Source organism: Camellia sinensis, chromosome 11 (genome assembly GCF_055761805.1).
Source record: "Camellia sinensis isolate YWXY chromosome 11, ASM5576180v1, whole genome shotgun sequence".
NCBI classification, from domain to species: domain Eukaryota; kingdom Viridiplantae; phylum Streptophyta; class Magnoliopsida; order Ericales; family Theaceae; genus Camellia; species Camellia sinensis.
In genome coordinates, this window is record NC_138971.1 from 155,063,408 (window position 1) to 155,091,227 (window position 27,820).

At 31.6% G+C, this 27,820-nt stretch overlaps 2 protein-coding genes across 2 annotated transcripts; one reads left to right on the forward strand and one right to left on the reverse strand.

Annotated features, from left to right (window-relative positions):
- Positions 1-11,983: 11,983 nt before the first annotated feature.
- LOC114280947 (uncharacterized) lies at positions 11,984-17,074 on the reverse strand. The gene is made up of 7 exons (XM_082895573.1): positions 16,596-17,074; positions 16,162-16,457; positions 16,009-16,077; positions 12,885-13,174; positions 12,777-12,799; positions 12,492-12,641; positions 11,984-12,395 (listed from the first exon to the last, which is right to left on the reverse strand). Exons 1-7 carry the CDS (start codon positions 17,072-17,074, stop codon positions 11,984-11,986), a joined length of 1,719 nt encoding a protein of 572 aa, XP_082751699.1.
- Positions 17,075-21,268: 4,194 nt separating this feature from the next.
- LOC114280950 (FCS-Like Zinc finger 2) lies at positions 21,269-23,409 on the forward strand. Its single transcript, XM_028223359.2, has 2 exons — positions 21,269-21,755; positions 22,839-23,409. The coding sequence occupies exons 1-2, from the start codon at positions 21,421-21,423 to the stop codon at positions 23,029-23,031; spliced, it is 528 nt and encodes a 175-aa protein (XP_028079160.1). The 5' UTR covers positions 21,269-21,420; the 3' UTR covers positions 23,032-23,409.
- The last annotated feature ends 4,411 nt before the right edge of the window (positions 23,410-27,820 follow it).

Below are 27,820 nucleotides of genomic sequence, written 5' to 3' on the forward strand. Positions count from 1 at the left end.
GATCGATAATATTTTTGTAAATTGGAAAAGGCTAATTCTTTTGATTCCAGCTTTTTAATTTTTTTTTTCCATACTTAGATAGCATTTTTGTAATTTTTTATTTTATTTAATATCCTTGTTATTGTTAAAAAAATTAAAAATAAAAAAACACACAGACACACACAAGATATAAAAGGTTTAATAATAATTTTTTATAATTTAAAAAATATTTCCTCCACTTTTACACAATCTTTCTCCTTCTCTCCATCTAATGTCTACCCTCTCAATCACATATATACACAAATTTACATGAAAAATAGGTAAATTACAAATAGACTCCTTAAGGTTTTCTAAAAATATAGATTTGTAATTGTGGTTTGAAAAATTACAAACATTCTTTGTTAGAATTTTTTATTTTACAACATTAACTAGAAAAAATGAAATTCGTAACTGCTCTTCTACACAATGATAAAATTACATGAATTGCTAATTAAAATAAATTTTTGACATCATTAAAAATTGTTAATTGACTTAATTATTCATTAATAAAAGTGGTTATTTATTATGAAATTATAAATTTCAAAGGACGAGATGTAATTTTCATAATCACAGAAGATAAATCGTATTTTAAGCAAATTTCGAAGGGTATATTTGTAATTTATCATTTACTGAATAAAACCACAAGATGGTGAAATTATATTGCAATTTGCCACCGCCATGATAAATAGCTGCTGTTGTGATACCTTGAATAAAACACAAACCTATATATAAGATTGTGAAAAATAAGAAGGCTATATTCTTTCTTAACTCTTAAGAAAATTCAAAGTGAAGCAGTAGTGAAATTTCACCATTTCTTAAATTCAAAGTTCTTAATAATAAAATCACAAGCTTAATTATTATTAACTTATCTTGCACTAACTTATAACGTGTTTTTCCCACTCGGTTTGAGACAGATATTGAAAATCTAGAATACTTCTTTTAAACTTCTCAAATCTTTTGACTTTGTTGTTGGATTCTCAAATCAATTTTCTAGAACTTATTGCACGCCAAAGTTCAAGAGGGTAATTATTTAGTAATTTTGGAGTATGGACACATAATATTTCATAATATTATGATTGGTAGAGTAGGTGAGGTATTGTGTTGGGTGATTGAAGAATATGATGGAACATATTAAATGATAATTGGTTAGAGAGTATAGACACGAGGTACTCCGAAAATATTGAATAATTTCCCAATTCAACAAGTCGTAACAGTATTTTTTAGAAACAGAAAATTTTTTCCCAAAACAATAAAAAAATGAGAAAATAAATAAGAACGATTTAAAATAATTGTATTTTTATAGAGATGCAACTGAACATGTGTCTGATCCTCTCCATGTCATAGTTATAATGCAGGATGTCCATTACATCATCTTAGAGTTATGAAATAATCATGAAAATTTATTAATATTTTAAATTTAGAAAGAATAATTACTAATTCTTGAATGATGCAATAGAGATGTTCTATTACAATTTTAAAATGAAGGTGATCGCAATCTGCAAATGAAATTGTGAAACATAACACTATTTTCACTTGCACTTTCATAAAATTGCAATTCGTTTAATCACTTGGTTTAAATACAATTTCTCTAAAAATTTAAAGGCTAACTTCTAAATTCGATTTTGTTGAGGGTTATGCTTCTCCAACTTTCATTCTAATTTCAGCAGTAGCAAAAAAAAAAGGAAAAAAAAAAAAACTAACTTATTAATTTTTTTATTTTTTAAAAAAAAAATATCAAAAAAATAAAGAGTTGATGTGATCCAAATAAGCCAACAAATTAACTTTTTTTCTTACTTTAGTGTTGTATTTGTTTGTAGAATTGGGGAAGGGATTAGGATGGAGGAGGTGATATAAATGGAGGTTGGAAAGGGGATTGAGACGGAGGAGGTGGAGATGGTATTAGAAAAATAGTGAGGGAATTAGAAATTTTTTTATTTTTTTATTTTTTATGTATTGGGAATTTTTTTTTAAATATTAATGTTTAATTTTTTATAATTTTTTATTTATTTTATTATTTTATATAAAAATAATTTAACAATTCCTACATTAACAACTTTCATCAAAGCAAACACAATTTTACTTAATCCTCTCACTAACAATCCCCTCACTATTAATTCCCTCTATTCTACCTCTGAAAACAAACAGGCCTTAAACTCAACCCTACCATTTCAAAATCAAACCTCAAATCCATTTCATTTGGGTCATACACTTTTTGAGTTTGAGTTTTTTGTTCCCTCTCTATCTACATGTAAATTTTATAAAAAAAACTACAAAGGAAAAAATAAACTACATTCTCTATGTAAGTTTAGAACCAGATTAAATTTTCAATTTCCGCTACAAAACTTGTCATATTTATAAAATAAAATTATAAATAAAAAAATTCTTCAAACCCAAAACCCATTTTGGGCATCTCTACTTACATGTAAATTTTAGGAGAAAATACAATTAAGTGTAGATTTAGAAAATAAATTACCCATAAGTAATAGATTTTATAAATATTAATAATTAAATTCTTAAAAAATTTTATACATTTGTAATTATTTTTTAAAAAACTCACTGAATTGTCTCTAAACCTTACATGAAAATGATAGAAGAATAAAAAAAGGTGGGTTGAAAATATACAACAATGATAGAGATATTTTTTTTTTTTTTAGATCTCACAATCTTAAAGTGATCTACACCACTCATGACGACGTGAGCTCTATACATATATCAATAGATTCTACATATCATAAATAATGTAAATCACTTTAAAAATTGTGGGGGTAAAAAAAAATCCAAAATATATTTGGGCTTGGTTTGGGAAGTAGGTTGGCTTTTTGACTTTTTGGCTTTTTTGGCTATTTTAGCCTGGGCTAAAAAGCTTGGTTTGGGAAGGATTTTTTGGCTTTTTGAATTTTTTGACTTTTTTTGTGAGAGAAGAATGTAATGATTATAGGTTGGATGTGATGTTTTGTTTGTTATGCCTAAAATAGCCTATTTTGTTTTTTGTGGCTAAAATAGCCAAAAAATCCTGAAAATCAACTTGCCAAACAGAGGCTTGGAGAGGCAAGAATGTGGACCGAGGACTTTTGTGGAGGAGAGAGAGAGGGGTCCCAAAGATGGAGAGTGATATCGTAAAGGCGACGCGCATAGAGGAGCGTGGGCCAGCTGCCGAATAGCGACGGCTTTAGACCGTTTGTGCACTTTACATTAAAAAAATTTATAAGTTATAAAAATAAAAAGTGGGAAGTGAAGGAAAATCGAACAGTGTGGTTTTGTTTTCCAAAAATGTTAGAATTTTTAAAAATTTTATTAAATATTTTATATGAGTGTAGAATTTATATAGGATTTATATTATGTGGTTCTCACATTTATTTAAGATATTTAATAGAATTTTTAGAATTTTTAGCATTATTTTTGGTTTTCAGATGATGATTTGAATAAAAATAAATAAAAAACATGTTTTGGTTAATATATTTTTAAAATATAATTTAAAATTATTTTTTTAATTTTTTTATTATTAATAAATCAATCAATTGTTTTTTTTCTCTTCTCGCCTCTCTCATTCTCTCACATTCTATACATCAATCAATAAAAAAATAAAAATAATTATAAATTATCCTAAAACTATTTTCAAAATTTATAACCTAACACATTTTTAACTTTCAAAACTCATTTTAACAATTTATTTTTTAAAATACAACTCAAAATTCAAAACTCAATTAAAAAATTAAACCCCTGAGATGAAGCATTTGATGTGCAAAAAATTACTAATTAATCTTAAAATCCCACATAATCATATCTAACACTTTTTATCATATTTTTTTAATCGTCCGACGTAAACTCATCAATCTCACTTTCTTGCTATTGGACACTACGTCACGGTCCCAAGACCCACTAATCTTCGTGTGCAGTTAGGTCGCGAGTTGGGCCTACCGGGTCGGAGGATGGAAGAGCAGGTGTACCCAACACGCATCTCTTTGCCCATAAATTTACCCCCTAACTTTCAATTATATTACTAAAATGTCATCCATATTGCTGTTTGGTACACCCATTTTGGAAAATTTATCTAGAAGTCTCATCTTAAAAAAATATGTATCATAAAGTTTCATTAATTTTTTTTTTTAAACACTTAGCCTTGTTTGGAACAATCTTTTTTTAGTAATTTTTTAATTTTTTAGTTAAAATATGATGTAAAAAAAATTAGTATATTTGGGATAATTTTTTAATTTGTTACAAAAAAAATGCAAAAAATAGAGAGAAATGATAATCTTTGACTTTTTAGTATAAGTTATTGGTTTTTTGATTTTTTTAATAACTTTTTAGCTTTTAAGCTAAAAAGTGATGTTACCAAATGAGACTTTAAATTTAAAAATGTACACTATGAGATCTTTTCACTAATTTTTGGAGATTCCAAATGTAGGTATGCTTTATTTGTGAACTATTGTCTTATTAAACTTTTATCAATGTGCCATTCTCTATAAAATGTGACAATGAGACATTTATAAAATATTGTCTTATTAAATTTTTATCAAATATGTCATTCTAAGGGTTCATTTGGGATATGGGTTGCCTTTTTAATTTTTTAGTTATTTTAGTCTGAGACTAAAAAGTCTTGTTTGAGATAGGCTTTTTGACTTTTGTAAAAGCAAAAATGAAATGATTGTAGTTTCGATATGACATTTTATCTTATTGACTTTTTTGTCAATTTTATTTTTTTGGAGCTAAAATAACCTTAAAAGTTAGAATTTTTGGCATGCCAAACGAATGCTTAAAATATTATAATGAGAGATTATTTTAATGTGTGTACTATTATCTTATTTTGTTTCCAAATGCAAGGATGCTTTTAATTAGGAGATTTTAATATGAAATTAGACTTAAGGTTCATTTGGAAAGTGAGTTGGCTTTTTGGTTATTTTATACTGGGACTAAAAATTCACGTCTGGGAAGGACTTTTTTGTTTTTTTTGACTTTTTGTGAGAGAAAGAATGTAATGATTATAGATTAGGATGTGATGTTTTGTTTTATTAGGCTAAAAAGCTTATTTTATTTTTTTATACCTATTTTGGCCAAAAAAAATTCCAAATCTCAACTTCCCGCTCTTATGGGTTTATGAAAATAATTATAAGACTAAATCATGAATATATGATTTATTAGTAAATGTGCCTATAATTTGTAGATTTTAAGAATTTAGAATAGAGTATTTGGCGTTGTAATTTATGAAATAAATATAATTAAAAATAAGTAAATGTGCCTATAATTTGTAGATTTTAAGAATTTAGAATAGAGTATTTGGCGTTGTAATTTATGAAATAAATGTAATTAAAAATAATTATTTAAAAATTAAATAAAAAATATTTTTATTTTTTATTATTAATTTATAATTTGAAAAAAATTATACCAAACCAACTCATTCTCCATTTAACCCACAATTTTTTTTAGGCGAGTTAGGAATTTTAGCTTGATTTTATTTGTCTAATGGCATCCGATCACTATTATTCTGTTCATACGTGTATATATATATATATATTTTGGGAAAATTACTACGGAGGGGAAGTTTTGAAAAATTATTACATAATATTATAAAAAATTATGATTTTAGTTATTAATATTTATAAATTTTGTTGATTGCGTTTGGTAAAAATTTAGAATTATGATTTGATAATAGAGTTGTATTTTGAGTTTGTGAGTTTTGGAATTATGATTTGAGTGTAAAAAATTTGTTTGGCTATGAGTTTTAAAAAAAAGTTTGAATTGAATAATGTGACATATAATATTGAAAAGTGAGTATTTTGAAAAGTGTTTTTAAAAATGGGTATGGAATAATTTTCTAAAACTATAACCAGACAACACATGGTGTTTTTTCAATAAATCCATTATGTAAGAGTGTTATTCCATAAGACCCATAGTGTTTTATAATATTCCATTAGGTCCATTTCATACCAAAAGACCAAAAAAATCCTCGAACAAACACGCGCCTCTCTCTCTCTTTGAATGTAATAACCGTCTATCTTCCCTTCTATTCTTGCGCAGGAAATCACGCACAGTATCTCTACCATTCCAGAAATCCAAATCTGAATTCCACATCGCCTCAACACCCAGAAGATTATCTTTCTTCCATCGTTGCATTATCTCATCATTTTCTTCGTCGTCCCCACGCCGTCGGTCGCCGAAATCATGGAATCACCATTGTTGAACATCCGTATGGTCTACCTTCGTCAAAATCACCTTCGACGACTATTTGTGACAACGCAACCGTCGAAATGGGCAAAAAACGTAAGCATTCTACTCATTCGTGTATTTAAGCTCTAAATCTCTTTTTCAATAAACAACATTGTGAACTTTCACAAATATCCCCTGTTTGTATTCATAAAATATATAGGAGTCCATATTGTTCGTACCCTAACCTTTAATCTGAATCCCTCAATCGTAATCCCTAATTATATTGATTTTTTCAGTCAAAAACATTACAGTTGTCATTATGTTGTGTTCACAACTGTAAACATTCAAATGGTTTGGAAAGATGTTGGCCAAACCAAATTGTTTATGTTGTTGTTGTTGAAAGCTGTAAGCATTCACAATGATTGAAAATGTTTGAATAATCAAATTATTCCAGATTTTATTGGTGGTGTTGTTAAATGCTGTGAACATTCACACGGATTGAAAATGTTTGGCCAATTCTGTTGTTGTTGTTGTTGTTGAAATCTGTGAACATTCACATTGATTGCAAATGTTTGGATATTCAAATTATTCCAAATATTATTGGTGTTGTTGTTCAATGCTGTGAACATTCACATGGATTGAAAATGTTTTGCCAATTCTATTGTTGTTGTTGTTGGAAGCTGTGAACATTCATATTGATTGAAAATGTTTGGATAATTGAATTATTCCATAGGGAAATGTTTAGAGGAAATGTATTACTTTTGTTATCCCATGTTTCAAATTGTATTTCAATTTTGAGGTTATTTTATAAGATTGGCATTGCATGATCGTAGTAAGAATGTGGATTGGCATACAAATTAGGACGGTAAATGTTCACAACATCCTTTTATATGTTTGTGTTAACATTCACATGTTCTTGAATGTTGTTCATGGTTGTATGAAAATACATTGATTTTTACACACTCACACAATATGTACATTGTGTTTGTGCTGACACAGTCAACATACACATCCATGTACAGATGTGGATATTCACATCCATATACAAACTGTGGTCATTCACACCCATGCACACAACTGTGAACATGCACATCAATGGCAATGCTGTGAATGTTCACATCCGTTCCACTATGCTAATCAGTTGAGCCTTGACTTAATTTTTTTTAAATGCTCCATTTGCAGATCTTGCACAGAAGAAAACCTCAAAGAAAAAAAGAGATGAGTACCATGTCAATGATGAAAGCCCACAAGCAAATACTAGCAGCAATGTTGACATGCGACGTATGAACTACAGATCTAACATGACCGAACTGATGAAATTAATGAAAAACACCAAATTCACACAAGCACAGCTTGGCTGCCTACAACAAACACATTTTTGGCATTTGTTAGATGCATTGAGAAACAGTGAGATCGACCTTGACAAATGCATGAAGTACGATGATGTTGTCGTACATGTCCTACAAATGTACAAAGCTTCAAAAGATGCCTTCTACATTGGGGAGAAGAAGATGAACATACACGACAACGACAACGACATCAAGTTGATTTTTGGTGTGGACTGTGGCATGAAGCCGATGGACATATCATATGGTACGAAACCAAAAACTGGCATTATAAACAAAAGGTGCAAAAATGACAACCGGTTGACTTCAAAATGGATGCGCACCTTTTTGACCGAGGCATTGAAAGGCAAAAAGAAAGATGACAACGAAGAAGTCGTCCGACTAGTCTGCATATATGCTTGCCAAAAACTTTTTTTCTCAACAAGCGATGAGACAATAGGATGGGGCTACTACGCACATATAGTCCCATTGGAAAGCATGTAAGAATATGATTGGGCTAAGCAAATAAGAACAATGTTGACATCCTCGATTTCCCAAAACGACAAAAAGCCGGCAAAAGTCACCGGCTGTGTCATGTTATTGATGGTAAGTAACCATGTCGTCAAATAATAACATTAACATACCCTTCAGTGTAGTTCATCTAAGCCAACCGTGAACATTCACATCTGTACCACTGATGTGAATGTTCACATCTGTACCACTGATGTGAATGTTCATATTCACATCATGATATAATACTGTGAATGTTCACAACAATGCCACTGTTATTAATGTTCACATCTGTTGACATGACTATGGAAATACTAAATAACATATGTCTTTGTTGTTTTATTGAAGTATTGGTTATGTGAACACACAACCATCCTACAACCTCACAAGCCCAATGCCTTTCTTCGTTGTGTTAAGTGGGATCTGACTACTTTACAAAAGAAGATGAAAAACACCTCTTTGGCTGATATTGGTTTTAATGAGGTAGGGCCTTCAACTATTGATCAAAACATTCACATTATAACACCACCCAAATATTTACGTTAAGTAACATAATTTTTTCATTTCAAGTTAATGCCGGCGAACTCTTTGCAACACCAACAGAATTAAAAAAGTTCAGGCGTACAACATTGAAGGTGGAGCCCGGAATTTATAAACCAGCCACAAAATCTCCTAACCTATCTGACATCAAGGAAGAACAACACAATGGCAGCAACTCCCAATTTTTTGGGTATGGAGTTGAGCTAAAGGATAGTAATGAGGACATTCACATTCCGTTTACCAGCCCACATGATGAGAGAGCTAATGTCATAGAAAACACAAAACAATATTTCATTGATGTGCTTATCAAAGAAAACCGGAAGGCTTGGGGCGTTATAAGGCAATGGGAAGCAAAGTACAAACACCTTCAATTCTCATGAGAGTTACGGGCAAGAGTCATAGCTGATCTTGAACATAAATTGTTCAACTAGTCAAGCCCACCCAACATGAATACCGAAATAAAAAAGTGCATGGAGCAAAAGGATGAAGAAATTAAGCGCTTAACGCAGCTAGTCATCAACTTAGAATGCGAGAAAACAATTCTTCAGGACCTTTATGATGACCAGTTAGTCCACAGTGTCACACAGGCTGAAGCACAGAAGCAACCCCCTAGCCTAATGCAACACAATCTCAGCCTGCCTTCTAGGGTGAAGCGTATAAAGGAAAAAGATCAAAAAGAACATCGCTTGCCTGACTTCCAGTACCCAAACTTACCTAGCCAAAAACAGCCCCATACAGTCGAAATGGTTGAAGATGTAGACAAACACCCACCAGCGAAGCACCCAAAAAAATTAACCTTGACCAACAAATTCAAAGTCTAGAGTAAGATGTCTAAACAAGACAAGCAAAAGGTTCAGGCTTTACAAAAGAGTGGAAGCGATGAGTAAGTGACTGTACAAACACTTAATGTCAACATTCACATTCCATAATTGTCAATATTCACCACTGTGCTTATTTATTTGATTTGTTCAAAACTGTGCAATGTTAATATTCACATTGGTTTGTTTAAAATGCACAGGCTGCTTGTGTGGAAAGGAGACTCAAAAGCTACACATGTGTATTTTGATGACATTGTCAACCTTATCAAGGAGGAATCGATACACAACAATATATGCCATTATGAAGATGATTCACTCTTTATGCATATATGCATAGAGACACAGACACACACTTACAGCCACAGACACCCATTGTTCACCCACCGCAAATAATATAATATGACCCTATGCTTGTGCAGCTCATAGATGCATATGTCAAACTATTACATGAACAACAGGAGGTGGTCAACCCAACTTCAGATGAAGCATCATTCATCTTCACGAGCATGTGTTTGGTAAAATCTATCATTCCATTTTTTGTAATGTGAATGTGAAATTTCACAGACCATTAATTATTTGTCCATTGTGTATAGAAAGTGATACAAGAGTACCATCCTCGCAAAAGGAGTAAACACATTGATGCACATGTCAAAAACTACCAAGGAGAGAGATACCTACTATTCCCATTGCACTATGACTTTCACTGGACAATAGTTGTGTATGATGCTAAAGATAATTTGTGGAGGCATTACAACTCATTGCGCTCAAGGACAGACATACATGACCTGCATATCGACCAAGCACAGGAAGTTATAAGTGGCTCTTTTTGTACACAAATATGACTTGTTGTCATGCGTTAAATGAATGTACATACACATATATGTTTGTTAGTGCCTAATTTGAAATTCCCTACACAAAGGAAGTACATCGAGAACATTGTGCGCGTTATTGGCGAGTCATCACCGCTATGCACTAAGTTAGCAGGCCAATACCCGTCACAACCAATCATATCAGTTGATGTCTGTCTTCAGCAAGGCGACGACTCGTAAGCCTCACTACATTTTTCACAAATCCTTCATAACCATTATGCAAACATACATGTCAACTGCTAATCAAAACCATTTTGCATTTACATAGTGGATTGCAGGCCTGCAGTATGTTACATCATGGGGGCGCACATATACCATGAAGAAATCATGGGCAGCCTCACTAGTTCTGAATGGTGTGGACTACGAGATTTGTTAGTACACAGTTTTTTGAATCAAAAGAATCATAGTGTTATTAAAACCTATAAGTGGGGGGGTCCACCTACAAACTAACCAACACTCGATATGAATGTTAATATCAATTGCTTTGCCATTTTGACATAACAACTGATTGTAAAACAGTGATACAACATCTATTAATGGGAAAAAGTCAGCTGTGAATTTTGATCTACCTTTGGTGTTGTTATGTTTTACAGGTGTGAATGTTCATAATTGCATCACTGATGTGAATGTTTATATTCACTTATGATATTCATACTGATGTGTTGTTATGAGTGTAATTTATGCGATTATTTGAACCCGATTGTTCTATAATACACATATTTTGTGCAGAAATGTACATTTTGTCTATATGACATCATTATGGGTAATATACACATGTGTGAATATTCACATTTGTTCTTACTTGTGAATGTTATTCTTCTCTGCGAAATGTGAACATTCACTTATGATATTCATAGGCACTAATGTTTTACAGATGTAAATGTTCACAATTGTAACACTGATGTGAATGTTCAAATTCACTTATGATATTCATACTGTTGTGTAGCTATGAGTGAAATTTATGCGATTGTTTAAACCCGATTGTTCTATAACACACATATTTTGTGCAAGAATGTACACTTTGTCTAGATGACATCATTACGGATAACATACACATATGTGAATATTCACATTTGTTCTTACTCATAACAGTTGTAAATGTTATTCTTCTCTGCCAAATGTGAACATTCACTTATGATATTCATATGCACTAATGTTTTACAAATGTGTATATTCACAGTTGCACCACTGATGCGAATGTTCATATTCACTTATGATATTCATACTGCTGCGTTGTGATGAGCATAATTTATGTGATTTTTTTAACCCAATTTTTCTGTAATACACATGTTTTGTGTAGGAATGTACACAGTGTCTGCATGACATCATTACGGATAACATACACGTGTGAATATTCATATTTGTTCTTATTCATAACAGTTGTGAATGTTCACACCATGACAATCTCTATGCATGTGGAAGTTCACATCACAGTTAATATTTATGTCAACATTGACAACAATAATGTAAAAAAGTTAAGCCCATATGCGACTTTTCATATAATATGATTCTTTTACAAAAGTGTGAATGTACACATCAAGTATTCATCATTAAAGCTTTAACAAAATATCAGTTTCGTACCCAAGAAGAAAAAGAAAAAACACAAATCAAATACTAAGTTTGCCAAACCATTATTTTGCTAGCCAACACAACGTTATCTTATTGCAATACAATGTTTGCCAACACAACAAAATCTTATTTGAAAAATCAATATAAGAATCCAATGTAAAACACAATGTTGAATTGAAAAATGTGCATCCTATATCGGCTCATTGCATGATTTCCGATTATGACTTCCTAACTTATCACATCTCCCGCACCTTATTTGCTTCAGTTTCTCACCCCTTGAGGGGATTCTATTCTTTTTCGTCCTTCTAGGTGGTCTTTTCACAGTTGGCAGGTATATAGTAAAGTCTGTGGGATCAAAAGACGGCTTTTCCACCGATAGTATAGAGAATATGGCACCCGAATAGGCTATACGATATGTCTCTACATGAAAGTAATGTTCCACATAATCATTGAGATTGTAGCGGCTCTTCTGAATAGCAATCACAGCATGGTCACATGGGAAACCGTTGATTAGCCATTTGAAGCAAGAACATGTACACTTGGCAATATCAACTGTAACAGATGGCATCGAATGAACTTCAAACACATCCTTATTGGCTTTGCTAACTTGCCAAAACATGCTGTCATTAAACGAATCCATAAGCATTGTTTCGAATGTAGGACAAATAAGCTCATTCTATTTGTTTGCTTGGTCACACCATGCAGACATTTGCCACGCAGACATTTGCCGCATCAACTGCGTACGAATTGTGTCCACTATTAGAGTGATAGGAAGATTGCGTGCTTCTTTAATCCAATTATTAAATGACTCTGCCGCATTGGATGCCATCTCCCCATAACGCATGCCCCTGCACAACATCACAAAACATTGTACAATACGAAATTGAATATGAAATTTCACATTGCCACAAAACATAACTGAAAATTCACATCGCTACGATTCTAAACTTGACAAATGGAATACATTAGGAAACTACTATTACCTGATGTATGAATTTGCCCAGTGCTGAGGTGCCAAGTCCTTTAAAAAAATTATGTGCTCGTTGCTTAGCCTCTTCTTTTAATTTCGCAAGCTTTTCATGGAATCTTACCACAGTTGGCTCGTAAGCACAGTCATCCAAACAACTAACTAGGTGATCCCTAAATCCATTATCAACTCCTTTCATCCGGTCTCTTAAATTGCTCTTCAAGTGTTGTAAGCAATAACCGTGGTGAGCGGATGGGAACACCTTTGGCATAGCTTCTAACAGACCAAGATTACGATCCGAAATAAAAGTAATTTGGCGCTTAGCATCGACAACCTTCCCAAGTTCATGCAAGAACCACGACCAATTGGCCGTGGTCTCTGAATCAACAATCGTAAATGCAACAGGAAATAAACCTACAACACAACACCATTTAACAACTGTTCACAATATTCCAAAGTGAATAGAAAACAATATGAAGGAAACAGGTCATGTGGATGTTTATATCTACATTGCCCTGTTACTATTGTTGTTTTTGGATTTGGGTTCGTAAACATCAATAATGTGAACATTCACAGTAATGTCCATTAATGGATAAACTCACATTAGTTGACACTAATGTAAGCATTCATATCAATGTGTATTAATGTGAATGTTCACAGTACTATTAATTTCTCAATCACTCATATTATGTTGTTGTTCACATCAATTGGTATTGATGTAAACATTGACACCAGTGTAAATGTACAACACACTGTGTAACCGTCTATCATATGTCCACACTATGCCAATCAATGTGAATATTTATACGAATAGTGTGACAACCCTCACCACTGTTTACTAATTAACCACTGATTACTGTTAAACTGAGACTGATTATGATAATCGACTGAATTGACTAAAATCTGGAACTGATTGATTGTCTGTATCTATTTAAGTGCATCTTTATCTGTTCGACTGTTAAACTATCTGTTCATGTTTTATGTTTTAAACTGCAAATTGAAGGCCTTATCGGCGGCCGAATCTGAAATTGATTAGTGATATGTGTTAATCATAATTTATGTGATTTTATGGCATATTTATTTGAGATGTGATTTGGTATGATTAAATAGATTAAAATAAGTTAAATTACACAAGTTGCATTATTTGCTCTTTTGCCACTTAGTGGATTAATTTAGGACCCTTTTGTTGATTCATTTATGTTAGCATTAGACTTTCCTTCAGCCTTTTCTTTTCCTAGAGCAACCGACTAGAGTGAGAGAGTGAGAGGGATAGCTTGATTTCATTGGAGAATTAGAAGTTTTGAAGGTTTATTTGCATAATTGAGCCTCTACACTTGTAATCCAAGACCTGAGGTAGGATAATTACCTTCTTATTTATGAATTCTAGTCTTATGTTGCATGGTTCATGGAAGTTAGAGATTGAAGTCAAGTATTAGCTTAAATTGTTGAATTGAAGCTTGTATCATGCATGCATGTACATATTGTGAAGTTTTAAGGTTGTTTCCATAGAAAATCTTACATGCATGTTTATATTTTGGTTCTAGTCCATGAATTCATCTTGATTTTGTAGGAATTGGCTCTTTGGAGCTAGTATTTGAAGCCTTGGAGTTGTTTAAATCCATGCATGTTACATTTAAAGTATGTTCTTGAAATTTGGTTTGAATTGTGTTTAATTGAACTACCTTTGGGTTTTGACTTCTCAAATTGATCTTTGAAATATGTTATATTATAAGTTTTGAAGTGTTTTCAAGAAAATTAGCCCAAAATGATCGAATTTGGTACATTAAAACTTGTTTTTGAACTTAAGGTTCAAATCTGGAAATTCCAGATTTTGGACTCAAGCTCGAGCGGAGTGACTGGCGCTCGAGCGTGAAATTCGTGCATCTAGCACTTTACACTGTTTTACAGTCTGCTCAAGCGTGGTATTGGACGCTCGAACGAGGACTTGTGTCACACGCTCGGGCAGGTATCGAGGGCCCAAATCGAGCGTGATTTTCACACATCCAGTATTTTTGACATGTTTTACAGTCCGCTTGAGCGAGGTAACTCGCGCTCGAGCAAAGTATTTTGTTTGCCTGTACGCTCAAGCGGGGAAAATCACGCTCGAGCGAGACCTCTGTTTTCTGAAAATTCTGAAAATATTTTTAAAGTGTATCTTTGCATTCTCATTCCATCCTAGGCATTCTTAAGCCTAGTTTCAGGCATCTTAATGAGGATATTGATGTAGAACCACACTGAGGCAAACTAGGGATTAAGTTATTATTTTTTCCAACTGTGTAGTTTAGTGTGTGTTCACTCTGTAACTGTGTAGGGTTGGCATCCGAGGACGCGTACTAGCTTATCTGTAGCCCAGAACTCTGTGAGTAACAATGTTGTAAAGATATATTCGAAAATGAATATTTTCTGAATGATCAACTGAACTGTTTTCTGAACTGTTTACTGTTAACTGAATGAATGTTTGTCCCCTATTCTGAACTATATTGTGGCATCCTTAACAACTACTGTTACTGTTACTGCTACTGTTACAGAGATCTCTGTCAGTTCCTATCTTGGAACTTCTGTTTACTGTTACGATGGCCATCGTTGACTGTTTGATCTTTCAAGACCTACTGTTTACTGTACTGTTCTGCTATTGGATTTACCACATATGACTGTTATGACTGAATGACTAATATACTGAATCAATCGACTGTTTTCTATACTGAAAAGACATTCATTCTTAACCTCTTTACGCATTATGTTATTCACTGGCTTTAGCTTACTGCTCATATATATATGTAGGTGTTCAGGCACTAGACCGGAGGTAAGAGCGTGGGTTAAACTCCTTTTTGTCAAAGCCAACCACTGTGCCTCACTGCGAGGTTCCGAGCCTGTCAAGCTAGGACTTTTGGGGTGTTTTAGTTTTCTCCCATTTTGTTTATGTTCTGTATAGACTGAATGTTTTTGTACTGTATTGTCTTAATAGGGATTAAGTCCCTGATCTGGATGATTGTATATACTGTACATACTGTTTTGGTACTGATTGTATATGTGTATATGATATGAAAAGTCTTTTTGCATACAGACTGTCACAGCTCATTGGACATATTTTAATTATTGTTTTGGCTTCCGCCAGCCCCTGTACTCTGTATTACTGTATTACTGTTAAGCAGGCCTTCAGTAATCTTGGATTACTGGCCGATTGCGGTACTAAACCCATAGGGGCAGGTTTGGGTCGTGATAAATAGACAGCTAAAAAAAATACTAACCATTGTTTTCATCTTTCGTCGTTGCCGTAAGTAGCTGACCTTTGTACTTTCCTTTAAGGAATGCTCTATCTAGGAATAATAAAGGTCGACAAGAATTGAAGCCAGACATACACGCAGCGAATGATACAAAAAAATGACAAAACTGTTGATTACTCGTATCATAGTCAATATTGACATAACTCCCCGAATTGTAACGCATCACAGCATCCGAATGCCACTGCAACTGGTTAAATGATAATGAGTGATCTCTATGAATAACAGCCTTCGCTTTCTCCACGCCCAACCATACCACGTGGTAACTCATATCTAGCCCATAATCCCTCTTCAAAATAGTCACCACCTCACACGGCCGAGTCAATGGCTTGTCCCTCACAATTTCAGATATGTTACTCGACACCAAATCCGAACTAACTCGCGGATTCTTCGATGTTCGGACATCCGTACCACAACTATGCACATCAGTAAAACTCTTGATGTAGAAAAAAACATTTGCTCGTTGTGCTCTACAATGTATAGCCCACAAACAGCCTCTGTCCTCACGCATTGCACACACAGAAGTAACCCTTGTCCTCTCATTCTTGACATACGTAAACTGAAACCCACATTGGATGGCATACTTACATAAAACATCACGAAATTCTTGTGCACCTCCAACAAACCATTGTCCCACATACGTAATACTATTTGCCCAAGGGGCTGACAACAACACCTTCTCTTTATGGTGGCAAAATCTCCGTAATGCATCAATTTCTTCCTCACCCTCCACACGTAGCGACACAGAGCTACTCGACTGACCAATATCACTTTTCAACTCAACGACAACTTCTACATGTTGTACCCCTATTGATTTAGCAAGCAATAACATGTTCTGAAATTCTTTCTCATTGTCCAAATCACACATATTAATCCTAGGTAGCCGACAGAACAATGAAATAGAACCGGCAGACAACTCAACCCATTTTTCACACAAGCACTCCACCAAACGCGAATAACACAATGCGCGGGCAACATTTATTACAGTTGTACTGCAACCATAAGTACACACCAACATCATAAAGGCATCCATCTCCTGTAAAAATACAACAATACAACAATCAACAGTAATCCAAAATGATATGAAAATTCACATTGTGCAAAATTAGATGCCTATGTGTACAGTGCAAGTGCTAAATCCATAATGAAAATTATCACCACTATCTTTACACAACATAAAACATTTAACAATTTCAAAATGACACCACCACATTAAGGTGACATTACACAACATGCAAGCAACCCTCCATAACTTCACATTAACAAGATGTGAACATTCACATTGATACATATATTCTGAATTATATCACCTACACAGAGCCTTATTGAGCAGGCATCAAAGTAAAATAAGAAGATTCACATTCTTCACATAATATTAACAAGATGTGCACATTCACATTGATACATATACTCTGAATTATATCACCCACACAGAGCCTCATTACCCAAACATCAAAGTAAAATAAGAACATTCACATTCTTCACATAATATTAATTAACAAAATGTGCACATTCAAATTGATACATATACTCTGAATTATATCACCCACACAGAGCCTCATTATGCAAACATCAAGGTAAAAATGAGAACATCCACATTCTTCACATAATATTAACAAGATGTGCACATTCACATTGATACATGTACTCTGAATTATATCACCCACACATAGCCTCATTACACAAACATCAAAGTAAAATGACAACATCCACATTCTTCACATAATCTGAATGATCTCCCCTCCATAGGACCACGTAAAATGCATATAATTGAACAAACAGAGCATCCGATCCATATCAATCAAAAAATAGAGAATCCGATCCATATCATAAAAAAACAGAACATCTGATCCATCATACAAATCAAAACATAAACTGAACATGTATTCATGATAAAAAATATACTAACCTAATCAGGCAAACCTATAATTGTCCTGTAACTCGAAAACAACTTATTTGAACTAGTTATACTCCAGAAAATGTAAAAACCGAACACCGTTCAATTCGTCGTCTTCACTCGAAAATCACCGAACCATACTACAACAGCAACAATGAAACCCTAGCACTTGAAAGCCTTCGAACGAGCATGATGATTGAAACGTATCCATCTGAATTAGAATGATGATAAAGATAGAAACTACCAAAACTAAATCAACGAAAAAAATGGCAACGTGTTATGTGTATTAACACAATATATATATGTATATATATATATATATATATAAGGGCATAATAGTCCAGGTATAAATATAAAATTAGTAAAATGGATCTTATGGAATAAAAAGAAAAGTATATGGGACTAATCAGGTTATAATATTTTTTTTGTGGACCTAATGGGTTATAACAACTCCAAAAAGGATTTATCAATAAAAATCCCAACAACACACTCAAACTAAGAGGTAGAATTAATTTTCCTAATTCAATGTATTTTCATTTTTTTTGTATTTATTAAAATTTAAAAAAAAAATCACAAATTTTTTTTAAAGTAAATCTATGCATTTAACAAATAAAAAAATTTGATCAAAATATTAAAAAAATAAAGATAAAAAAATAGTACAAATTTAAAATTTAAAAATTATTTTTGAAAAGTCAAAATTAACCAACCATCTAAGAGCATCTCCAACCATTGTTGCTATAATGCTATTGTTATTACTATAATTTGGCAATAAATAATGCTATTTTGCCAAATTATAGCAATGGTGCTCCAATGGTCATTTGTTATTTTGGCAAATCTCAACCAACTTTGCTTCCAAGTTTGTAGGTATTGTTTGGATATAGTTTTTTTGTGATTTTATTTTTATTTATTTTTTGTCTTTTGTGACATTTTTTTACCTGTTTGTAAAAAATAATTATATATTTATATTATTCCCAACTAGACAAATATAAAAAATAAAAAAAAATGAAAAATAGGAAAAAAAAATTAAATCAAACAAAGCACAACGACTTTTTTTATACAGAATGAGAGCATCTCCAAAGTCCACGTATAAAACTTCAATGGTTGATATGCACCGTTTAGAATCATTCACCATCCCCCTCTCTCTCTTTCTCTCTCTCTCTCTCTCACTCTATCTTCCCAATTTCTCTATTTTCACTATTTCTCTCCCTCTCTCTGTCTTCCTTCTCCTCAAACCAGTCATTTCTCCTCCTCCATGATTGAAATGTCTCTCTTTCTCTCTCTCTCTATGAAGTTGTTTTCACTCTCTCTCTCACTCTCTTCCATCATCCAAACGTCTTTCTCTGTCTATGTCTCTGTGATTGAGCTCAAGTCTTCAACGATCTGTCTACTCTCTGATCTCTCTCTCTCTCTCTCTCTCTCTCGCTCTGTCCTTGGTTTCAAGTCTTCACCTTCACACAATCGCCCCTTATTTTCTCTCTTTCTCTGGTACGATCTCCATCTATATACATATTCATATATATATATATATATACTTTGATTTTTTTCTTTATTTTTCTAGTTATTGATGTGGATCTGAGGTGATCGCGATTTTTGAAACTCAAATCTGGCGATGGATTCAAATTGGATCTTCAAAGAACTCAAGTATCTCCAGAAGGATCTTCAAAGAACACAATTTGGTATGTTAGCTAAAATTTTCTTAATTATTTATTTTGATTTTTGGTTTAATTTTTGTTCATCCATCTATTTTATTTTGATTTTCAAAGAACTGAAGCCAATTTGGATTTGGTTTATTGTGATAATATTCAAATTGGTTTGGTTTATTGTGAATGCATATGATCTTCAAAGAACTGAAAAAAATTATATGGTATGATCCAAATCCAAATCATATGATCTTCATTTGATCTTGGTTTGGTTTGGTTTGGTTTATTGTGAATGCATACCATATGATTTGGATCGACTGATTTGGTGATCAATGATCAAAAAATAAAAATAAAAAATGAAGAGAAACCGAATTTGGGTTTGTCAAATTCATTCTGAAATTTGTTAATTTGGCAACAAAATAGAAAATTTGGTTTGATTATGAAAATTGGGTTTTTATTGTTTCAATTCTATTTTTTTGAACTGAATTTGGTGCAAAAAATTTGTTGATGTTTGCTGATCTAGCAAGTTTGGGAGCTGCTATTTAACTTGTCAAATTTGAGAACAGATATGGCATCTGCTATCTTTGGCAAGCAGAATAACAGCCCATCGGAGATCCTCTTTTTGCCATTCTTGTCAAATTTTAGCTTTGGTAGGCTGAATAGCAGCTCCATTGGAGATGCTCTAACTGTTTATTAGCTTATTTACTACAAAGGCCTTTTTTAGGAGATGAGTAAAAAACCACTTCGCATTTTTTAACCCACTTTCTCTTTCACGAAACAAAGTCAAAAAGTCAAAAAAATAATTTTAACTAACTTTCCAAAACACCCTAAATTATCATATTATGTTTAACTTTTTTTATATATTTTTTTGTAATAATTTAAAAAATCAGTATACAAAAAATAACCAATTTATTTAAATTGCATTACTTCTATAATTTTTTTACATTTTTTTTTGTAATATAAGTAAAAAAAATTTAAAAAAATGATACGCAAACTATCACAAAGACTTGCTTCTGTGACTATTTTAAGTAGGGAAAAAATTATTTTTTTAATATTTTAACTATCCCTACTTAAAATATTAAAGTTCCGTTTGGTAAGAGCTAAACGAGATTTTTTTGGTTATTTTAATCACAAAAGACAAAATAAGTTATTTTAGTCACAAAAAATAAAATATCACATCCAACCCATAATCATTACATTCTTCTCTAACAAAAAGTCAAAAAAGCCAAAAAATCAAAAAGTTCTTCCCAAATCAAACTTTTTAGCCCAGACTAAAATAGTTAAAAAAACTAAAAAGCTAACCCACTTCTCAAACGGAGGCTAAGTAGGAAAAAATACAAAAAAAAAAAAAAAAAAGGTTAATAAATCAAATAAATTGATTTTTGTTTTTCCAGTGGCCAAAATAGGCCATAAGATAATTAAAAATTCAAATTGCAAAAGAGAGAAAGAGATTCTGATACTACTAGTACTTGGCCAATAGATTCACTCTCACGGCTTCCCCAAACCGAGCAAGGATCCTCTAGAGTGATTTTTCTCTAAAGTTTCCTAGAGTGCTACACTGCGTGGTTGAGATTTACTGGCAAGTCACATCAATTTTTCTGATGTGACTTGTCAGTAAATCTCAACCACATAATGTAGCACTCTAGGAAACTTTAGGAAAATTTCACTCTAGAGGATCCTTGGTGCCCCAAACCCGCCGTGGTTTACACTTTTCTCCCTCTCTCTCTCTCTCTCCAATTCATCAGACGCACCTCACCAACCCCTTTTTATAACCAAACTCTCTCCCCCCACCTCACCTCACCTCACCTCACCTTCTCTCTCTCTCTCTCTCTCTCTACCCAAATGACCGAGCTCAAATTGATGGGCTCTACATCAACTAGAAGGCCTTATTTCATCGAAGACGACGATGGTCTTGCTTCTCTTGCAGACATGGAGGCTGGTTTCTCGGGAAACAATCACCACCATCACCACAACCACCCTTTCTTTTCCAGGCCTCTCTGTTACGCAGGCTCGCACAGAAGAGGAAGCATGAGAAGCCTATCATCCTTCTCTGGGTCTCCTAGATCTGGAAGGTTCTATGATGGTGGAAGATTCGAGGAATATCAACCCCATTTCTTACACGCTTGCTTTCTTTGCAAAAAACCCCTCGGTGATAACAAAGACATTTTTATGTACAGGTTTGTCCCTTCTCTCTCTCTCTCTCTCTGTCTCTCTCTCTCATCTTCTCATCAATCTGTTCCTGAATTTGAGAACCTAGTTTTATTTTGTCCTGTTTTCACGGGAATGGCGAATTTTCCCGGAAAGTTTTGCTTATTGTTCAAGCTTTTCTTTCCTTTTTTTCAATCTATTAGGTGATTTTGATGCAAAAAGTATGACTTGCACCAATTGGGTTTTTCTTAGAGTAACCAAAGTGCAGGCCAGAAATGGAAATGAACGAAATTTCGTTTTTATTTTCCTTTTCCTTTTCCGTTCACTTTGTTTGGTTACTGAGAAAACTGAAGAGCATGAAATAGTAATATAAATTGGAATCGTTCTGTTTGGTTATTTTAGCCTCCGAAAATTGAGATCTGGTCTACGTCAAAAATGATTGGACTCGGGAGAGTAAAAGGCTTTCGGGTTCCAGAATCCAAATATAGGAAATTTTCAGATTCAAAATATTAATTTGTTCACTTTATTTTTCTTAGCAACCAAACAGGACATTTTAAGATTCGAAATATTAATTTGCAAGTGCAGACCATAAAAATGAACGAAATTTCGTTTATATTTTCCTTTTCCTGTTTGGTTGCTAAGAAAACTGAGGATCATAAAATAGTCATATAAATTACAATCGTTTTTTTTTTTTTAATCATTTTAGCTCACGAAAATTGAGATCTTGTCTGTCTACGTTAAAAATTATTGGATTCAGGAGATTTCAAGGCCTTTTGGGTTTCAAATACAGGACGCAGACCATAAAAATGAACGAAATTTCGTTTATATTTTCCTTTTCCTGTTTGGTTGCTAAGAAAACTGAGGATCATAAAATAGTCATATAAATTACAATCGTTTTTTTTTTTTTTTTTTTTTATCATTTTAGCTTCCGAAAATTGAGATCTTGTTTCAGGAGATTTCAAGGCCTTTTGGGTTTCAAATACAGGACATTCTAATATTCAAAGTACTGGTTTTTTTCCACTTTCCCTTCATTTTTCTTAGCAACCAAAGGACATTATTGTATATTGATTTGGTACTGATTGTTAGATTTATGTGGTGTTGATTTTATGCAGAGGGGACACACCATTCTGTAGTGAAGAGTGCAGACAAGAACAGATAGAGATAGATGAAACAAAAGAGAAGAAATCGAATGTCTCTGATTCCATGAAAGCTTTGAGAAAAGATCAGAAGAGGAAATCCAAATCCGCCTCTCCAAACAAAGCCCGAGACTATCCTTTCCGTACAGGCACTGTGGCAGCTGCTTAATCAATCTTCCATCACCACCACCCCAAGAAAAGAAAGAAAAGAAAAGGAAAGGAAAGGAAAGGGAAGGAAAATCAATGGATTCTGTTTAATATTATTATTAGGAGAGCCCATTAGAGAGGAGGAGGAGAAGAAGACCCATTTTCAGTTTTTTTTTTTTAATTTTTTTTAACAGAAGTAATATATAAAATGTAAAAGCTTATATGAGGGCATGTTTTTTGTTGCCATTTGTGTTGGGTATGATCTCTCTCTGTAATGGCTTTTTTTGGTGGTGTGTTGAAGTCTCTGTGGTTTCTTTATTTGGGTGTTTTGATCATATGCTAATGTAAAAAGGCTTAATACAAAGGAATTCTCTATAAATTATATTGAGTCCCTTTTTAACTCGTAGAGTTTTCAGAAATTACAATTTATTTATGTTTAATTCAGTTTTTAGGATTTATTTAAGTTGAGCAGAGTTTGAGATGATTTAAATAAGTGTATTTTTTATTTTTTTGTAAAAAAATAGAGAAGTGATGTGATGAAAAAAAAGATAAAAAGATAAATTATTTTGTGTATGCCATACTTGGACTTAGTAAAGTCTTATATAAGTAAGTTCTTTGTTTTCAGAGATAAAATGAAGGGGATTGATAGTGAGGAGATTAATAGTGGGGGAATTGTTAGTGAGGGGATTAAATAAAATTGTATTTATTTTGATGATAGTTGTTAACATAAGAATTGTTAAATTATTTTTATATAAAATAATAAAATAAATAAAAAATATACAAAATTAAACATTAATATTTTAAAAAAAATTCTCAATATATAAAAAATAAAAAAAATAAAAAATTTTTAATCCTCTCATTATTTTTTTAATATCATCTCTACTTCTTTCATTCCAATCTTCCTTTTAAGGCCTTTACTAGGGGTCTCCTCTCCCATCTTTCAAAACAAACACTCCATGTAATAGTCTTACCTCACTATCAATTACAATCTCCTCGTTATAACCCTAAACAAACGGAGTCTGAAAGTTGCCTGGTACAAAGGTGCTGTTTTGCTGTTTGTCGTAGATTAAAAGTTAATACATTAAAGACAGAAGTTAAATATTTGGATGGAATATCTATAAATAATTTTAAAATATAATTTTGTAAATTGTTAAGTTGTATTTTTATTTATCTATAATTTATTTATGAATTTAAAGGTCTTATTAAAGTGAAAAATACATAAAATAATAGTCACTTATAATTAGATTTAATTTTTTAGAAATAAAAGAGAGTTTTTTCAAATGTAAAATTACATATTTAGAAAATCTATATTATAGAGGTTTTAAATTTTTTCTTTTTCTAAAATAAATTCCACATTATAAAAAAAAAAAAAATGTAACATTCCAATATAACACATTAAAAAACTTTTTAAGTGTATTTTTTTTTTCAAACGTAGCATCGTAACACGCCAACTTCTTAGCGTATTTTTTTCAAACGTAACACTCTAATATGACACACAAATTTATTAGTGTATTTTTTTTTAAACATAACACTCAAATCCGAAAATGTAGCGTTCCAATATAATACATACAAAAATATTAAAAATTATCTAGTGTGCTTTTTCTAAACATAACACTCACAGTTTGAAATTACACATTTATCCAAAGTATATTAAGGATTTTTTTAAAATTTTTTTTAATCAAATTATACTCATTTTGGAATGGTTTGAAGAATCTCACATTTTTTTTTAGATTGTTACTTTTGAAAAAAATATAATGAGGACTTTTTTTTTTAATTTTTTTTTGTTACATTAGAGTGTTATATTAAAAAGTTTTTTTAGAATACTATATTTGAATGTTTTGTTTGGAAAAAATACGTTAAAAAGTTTTTTTTGAAGTATTACATTTGAGTGTTACAGTTTGAAATTGTACATTTGCCAAAAGTTGCTAATTTTTTTTTGTATTTCTTTTGAAATATTTGAAAAATTCAACATCCTTTGGAAATGCTTGAAGAATTCCGAATTTGAAGTAATTTTTGAACTCCTTTTGAAATATTTTCTAAATTAAAAAAAAATCATATAAAAATTTATCCAAAATTTGATTCCCATGAATTTTTTATCTTTCCTTTTTAACACAAAAGATTAATATATATATATATATATATATATATATGCAACAATGATAGAGACTCCCTTTTTGGAAAATCTCCACAACTCCCAAAGTGATCTACACCACTCATGATGTGGGCCCCACACATTATGAGTGGTGTGGATTACTTTGGAGGTCGTGGAGGTTCTCCAAAAAAGGAGTCTCACTCATTTTCCTATATATATGTAATAGAAATAAAGGTATAACAGTAAATTTAATTTTTAAATAATATATTAAATTTAATTTTCTAAAATCAATTAGGTTAATTGGTCTATAAAAAAATTATTGGGACTAAACGGATCACCATTTCTTAAAATGGAATGTATAAATAAATTTTCTTAAATATTTTCCATCTAGTTTTTAGAAATAAACTTTTTTTTTCAGTTTATTTAAATTTTTTATACCTAAAGATATAAATAGAAGCTATACTAAATAGTTTGACAGCTCAAATAAATTATACTAAATAATTTCAAAATTGTATACTCCCTCCGTCCCATAATATTAGTCCCTTATTCCATTTTTCATTGTCCCAAAATATTAGTCTCTCTTCAAAAATCAAGTACAAAAATAATATAAATTTCCCATTTTGCCCTTCTTTTAAATTCATAAATAATATAAAAAATACAATTATGACATTGATATTCTCAAAAAAGTGTACTATCAAAGGGTAATTTTGGAAAACCAACTTTTTAAAAGTACAATAATTGTACTACCAAAAAAAGTTGGATTCCCCAAAAGGGACCATTATTTTGGGACGAAGGGAGTAATAAAAATGAAAAAGTTACAAGTAGTTTTAATAAATTATATCAAATAGGTCTTATTAAATATTAATGTGGCACTAATCATATTATAGAAATAGGTCATGTGTGAACTTTTTAAAATTCAATATGAATATGAAAAAAAAAAAAAAAAACCACTTAAAAAATTTTAACATTTTCAACGGTGAATTGATTTTTGTTTTGAAACTGATGTGTGACTTTCTGGGCCACGGAATTGAAAGTCCAGGAAGGAATAGGAGAAAGGGAATTTCCTGGTAATGAGGAATTGGAGAAGGGCAATTTCCTGGTAATGAGGAGGCAAAAGTGGCCCCTCCCTCCCCCTCTCTCTCTCTCTCTCTCTCTCTCTCTCTCTCTCTCTCTCTCTCAGTGGTCCTAGAATGGAGAAGTTATTTGGTGATCTATGAGCATTGTTCCATCTTATTCATCTATGCAGTGTTTAATTGGGAAATTTAAAAATAAATTTAGAAATGAAAAAAGAAAAAAAAAAAGATGAAATGTTAAAATATACTTATATTTCATATAATTTCACACATTTTTTTCTTTTAATTTTCAAATCCATTCTCAAATCTTTTAATAAAACACACTAAATACAAGTATTTAAGTGGTGTTATGAGAAGTTGGTAAAAAATTAATTTTTTGATTTTTTGATTTTTTTAATGACTTTTTTTTGACAAAAAAATAAATTATTTTGGATAAAAAGAACTGACTTTTTTAACTAAAAAAAATTAAAAAATTGATTTTTTTTGACAACTCCCCAAAAGACCCCTGACTATCTCCTCACAGAGACAAAAAGGTCAAAAATCCTAGTGATTCAACTAATGATAATCAAATTAGAGCACTATACATCGCCCTACGAGCAAAGAATAATATGCTGTTTTGGATTTAGGCCTAGTTTGGGAAGACTAAATAAGTGTACTTTTTAACTTTTTATGAAATATAGTTTTAAAATTGTGATTCTTTTTTTAAAGTTGTGTTTTAAATGTGGAATTGTGAGTTGAGTTTGAAAAAATAAAATTGGTTTAGTTATGAGTTTTGAAAGATATTTTTGAATTTTGAATTTTGAAAAAAGCAGATTGGGTTTACCTAGTCGTTTGCCCGAACGTCTGGCCGGTTGACAAGAACAGTGAATTTTAAATTTAAATTTTTTTTTTTTTACATTTGCAACCATTTATTTGGAATTTTTTTTTAGATATTTTTTAAATATAGAAATTATTTTTTAAAGATTTTTTTATAAAAATAATTTAACAATCGCATCACTAATAATTTTCAACACTATATCATCAAAAAAAGTTTTGAATTGAGTTTGGTGTTAGTGTTATGTGTTTGGTTATGAGTTTTAAAATTAATTTTTGAATTGAGTTTGTATAATTTTAAGTTGTGTGTTTGATTATAAATTTTAGGATAAATTACAAATACACCCCTGAGATTTACTTAAAATATAAATTTTCTCTTGTGATTTGAAAAATTACAAATGCCTCAATTCCATAATTTTTTATTTAACAAAATTAATTAAAAAAGTAAAATTTCTAACTGTTCATCTATATAATAATAAAATTATTTAAATTATTAATTGAAATAAAATTTTAACATTATTAAAAACTGTTGATTAACTTGATGATTTATTAATAACAAGACATTTGTTGAAATTAGAAATTAGAAATTTTAGGAGATATAACGTAATTTCTAGAACTACAAAAGATAATCCTAAATTTTAAAAAATAATTTGAAAATTTTACCATTAAACTTATGGTTATGCCTCCGTTTGGGAAGTGAGTTGGCTTTTTGACTTTTTGGTTTTTTTGACTATTTTAGCCTGGGTTAAAAAGTTTGGTTTGGGAAGGGCTTTTTGGCTTTTTGACTTTTTTGACTTTTTTTGTGAGAGAAGAATGTAATGATTATGGGTTGG

Excerpts from the sequence above, each read along its gene's own strand:
- LOC114280950 (XM_028223359.2), top strand. The coding sequence starts at position 21,421 with ATGACCGAGCTCAAATTGATGGGCTCTACATCAACTAGAAGGCCTTAT. Across the intron at positions 21,756-22,838 it reads AAAGACATTTTTATGTACAG|AGGGGACACACCATTCTGTA; the intron begins GTTTGTCCCTTC and ends GATTTTATGCAG.
- LOC114280947 (XM_082895573.1), bottom strand. The coding sequence starts at position 17,074 with ATGGATGCCTTTATGATGTTGGTGTGTACTTATGGTTGCAGTACAACT. Across the intron at positions 12,642-12,776 it reads TGGGCAAATTCATACATCAG|GGGCATGCGTTATGGGGAGA; the intron begins GTAATAGTAGTT and ends GATGTTGTGCAG. Across the intron at positions 12,396-12,491 it reads GCGTGGCAAATGTCTGCATG|CAAAGCCAATAAGGATGTGT; the intron begins GTGTGACCAAGC and ends TTGGCAAGTTAG.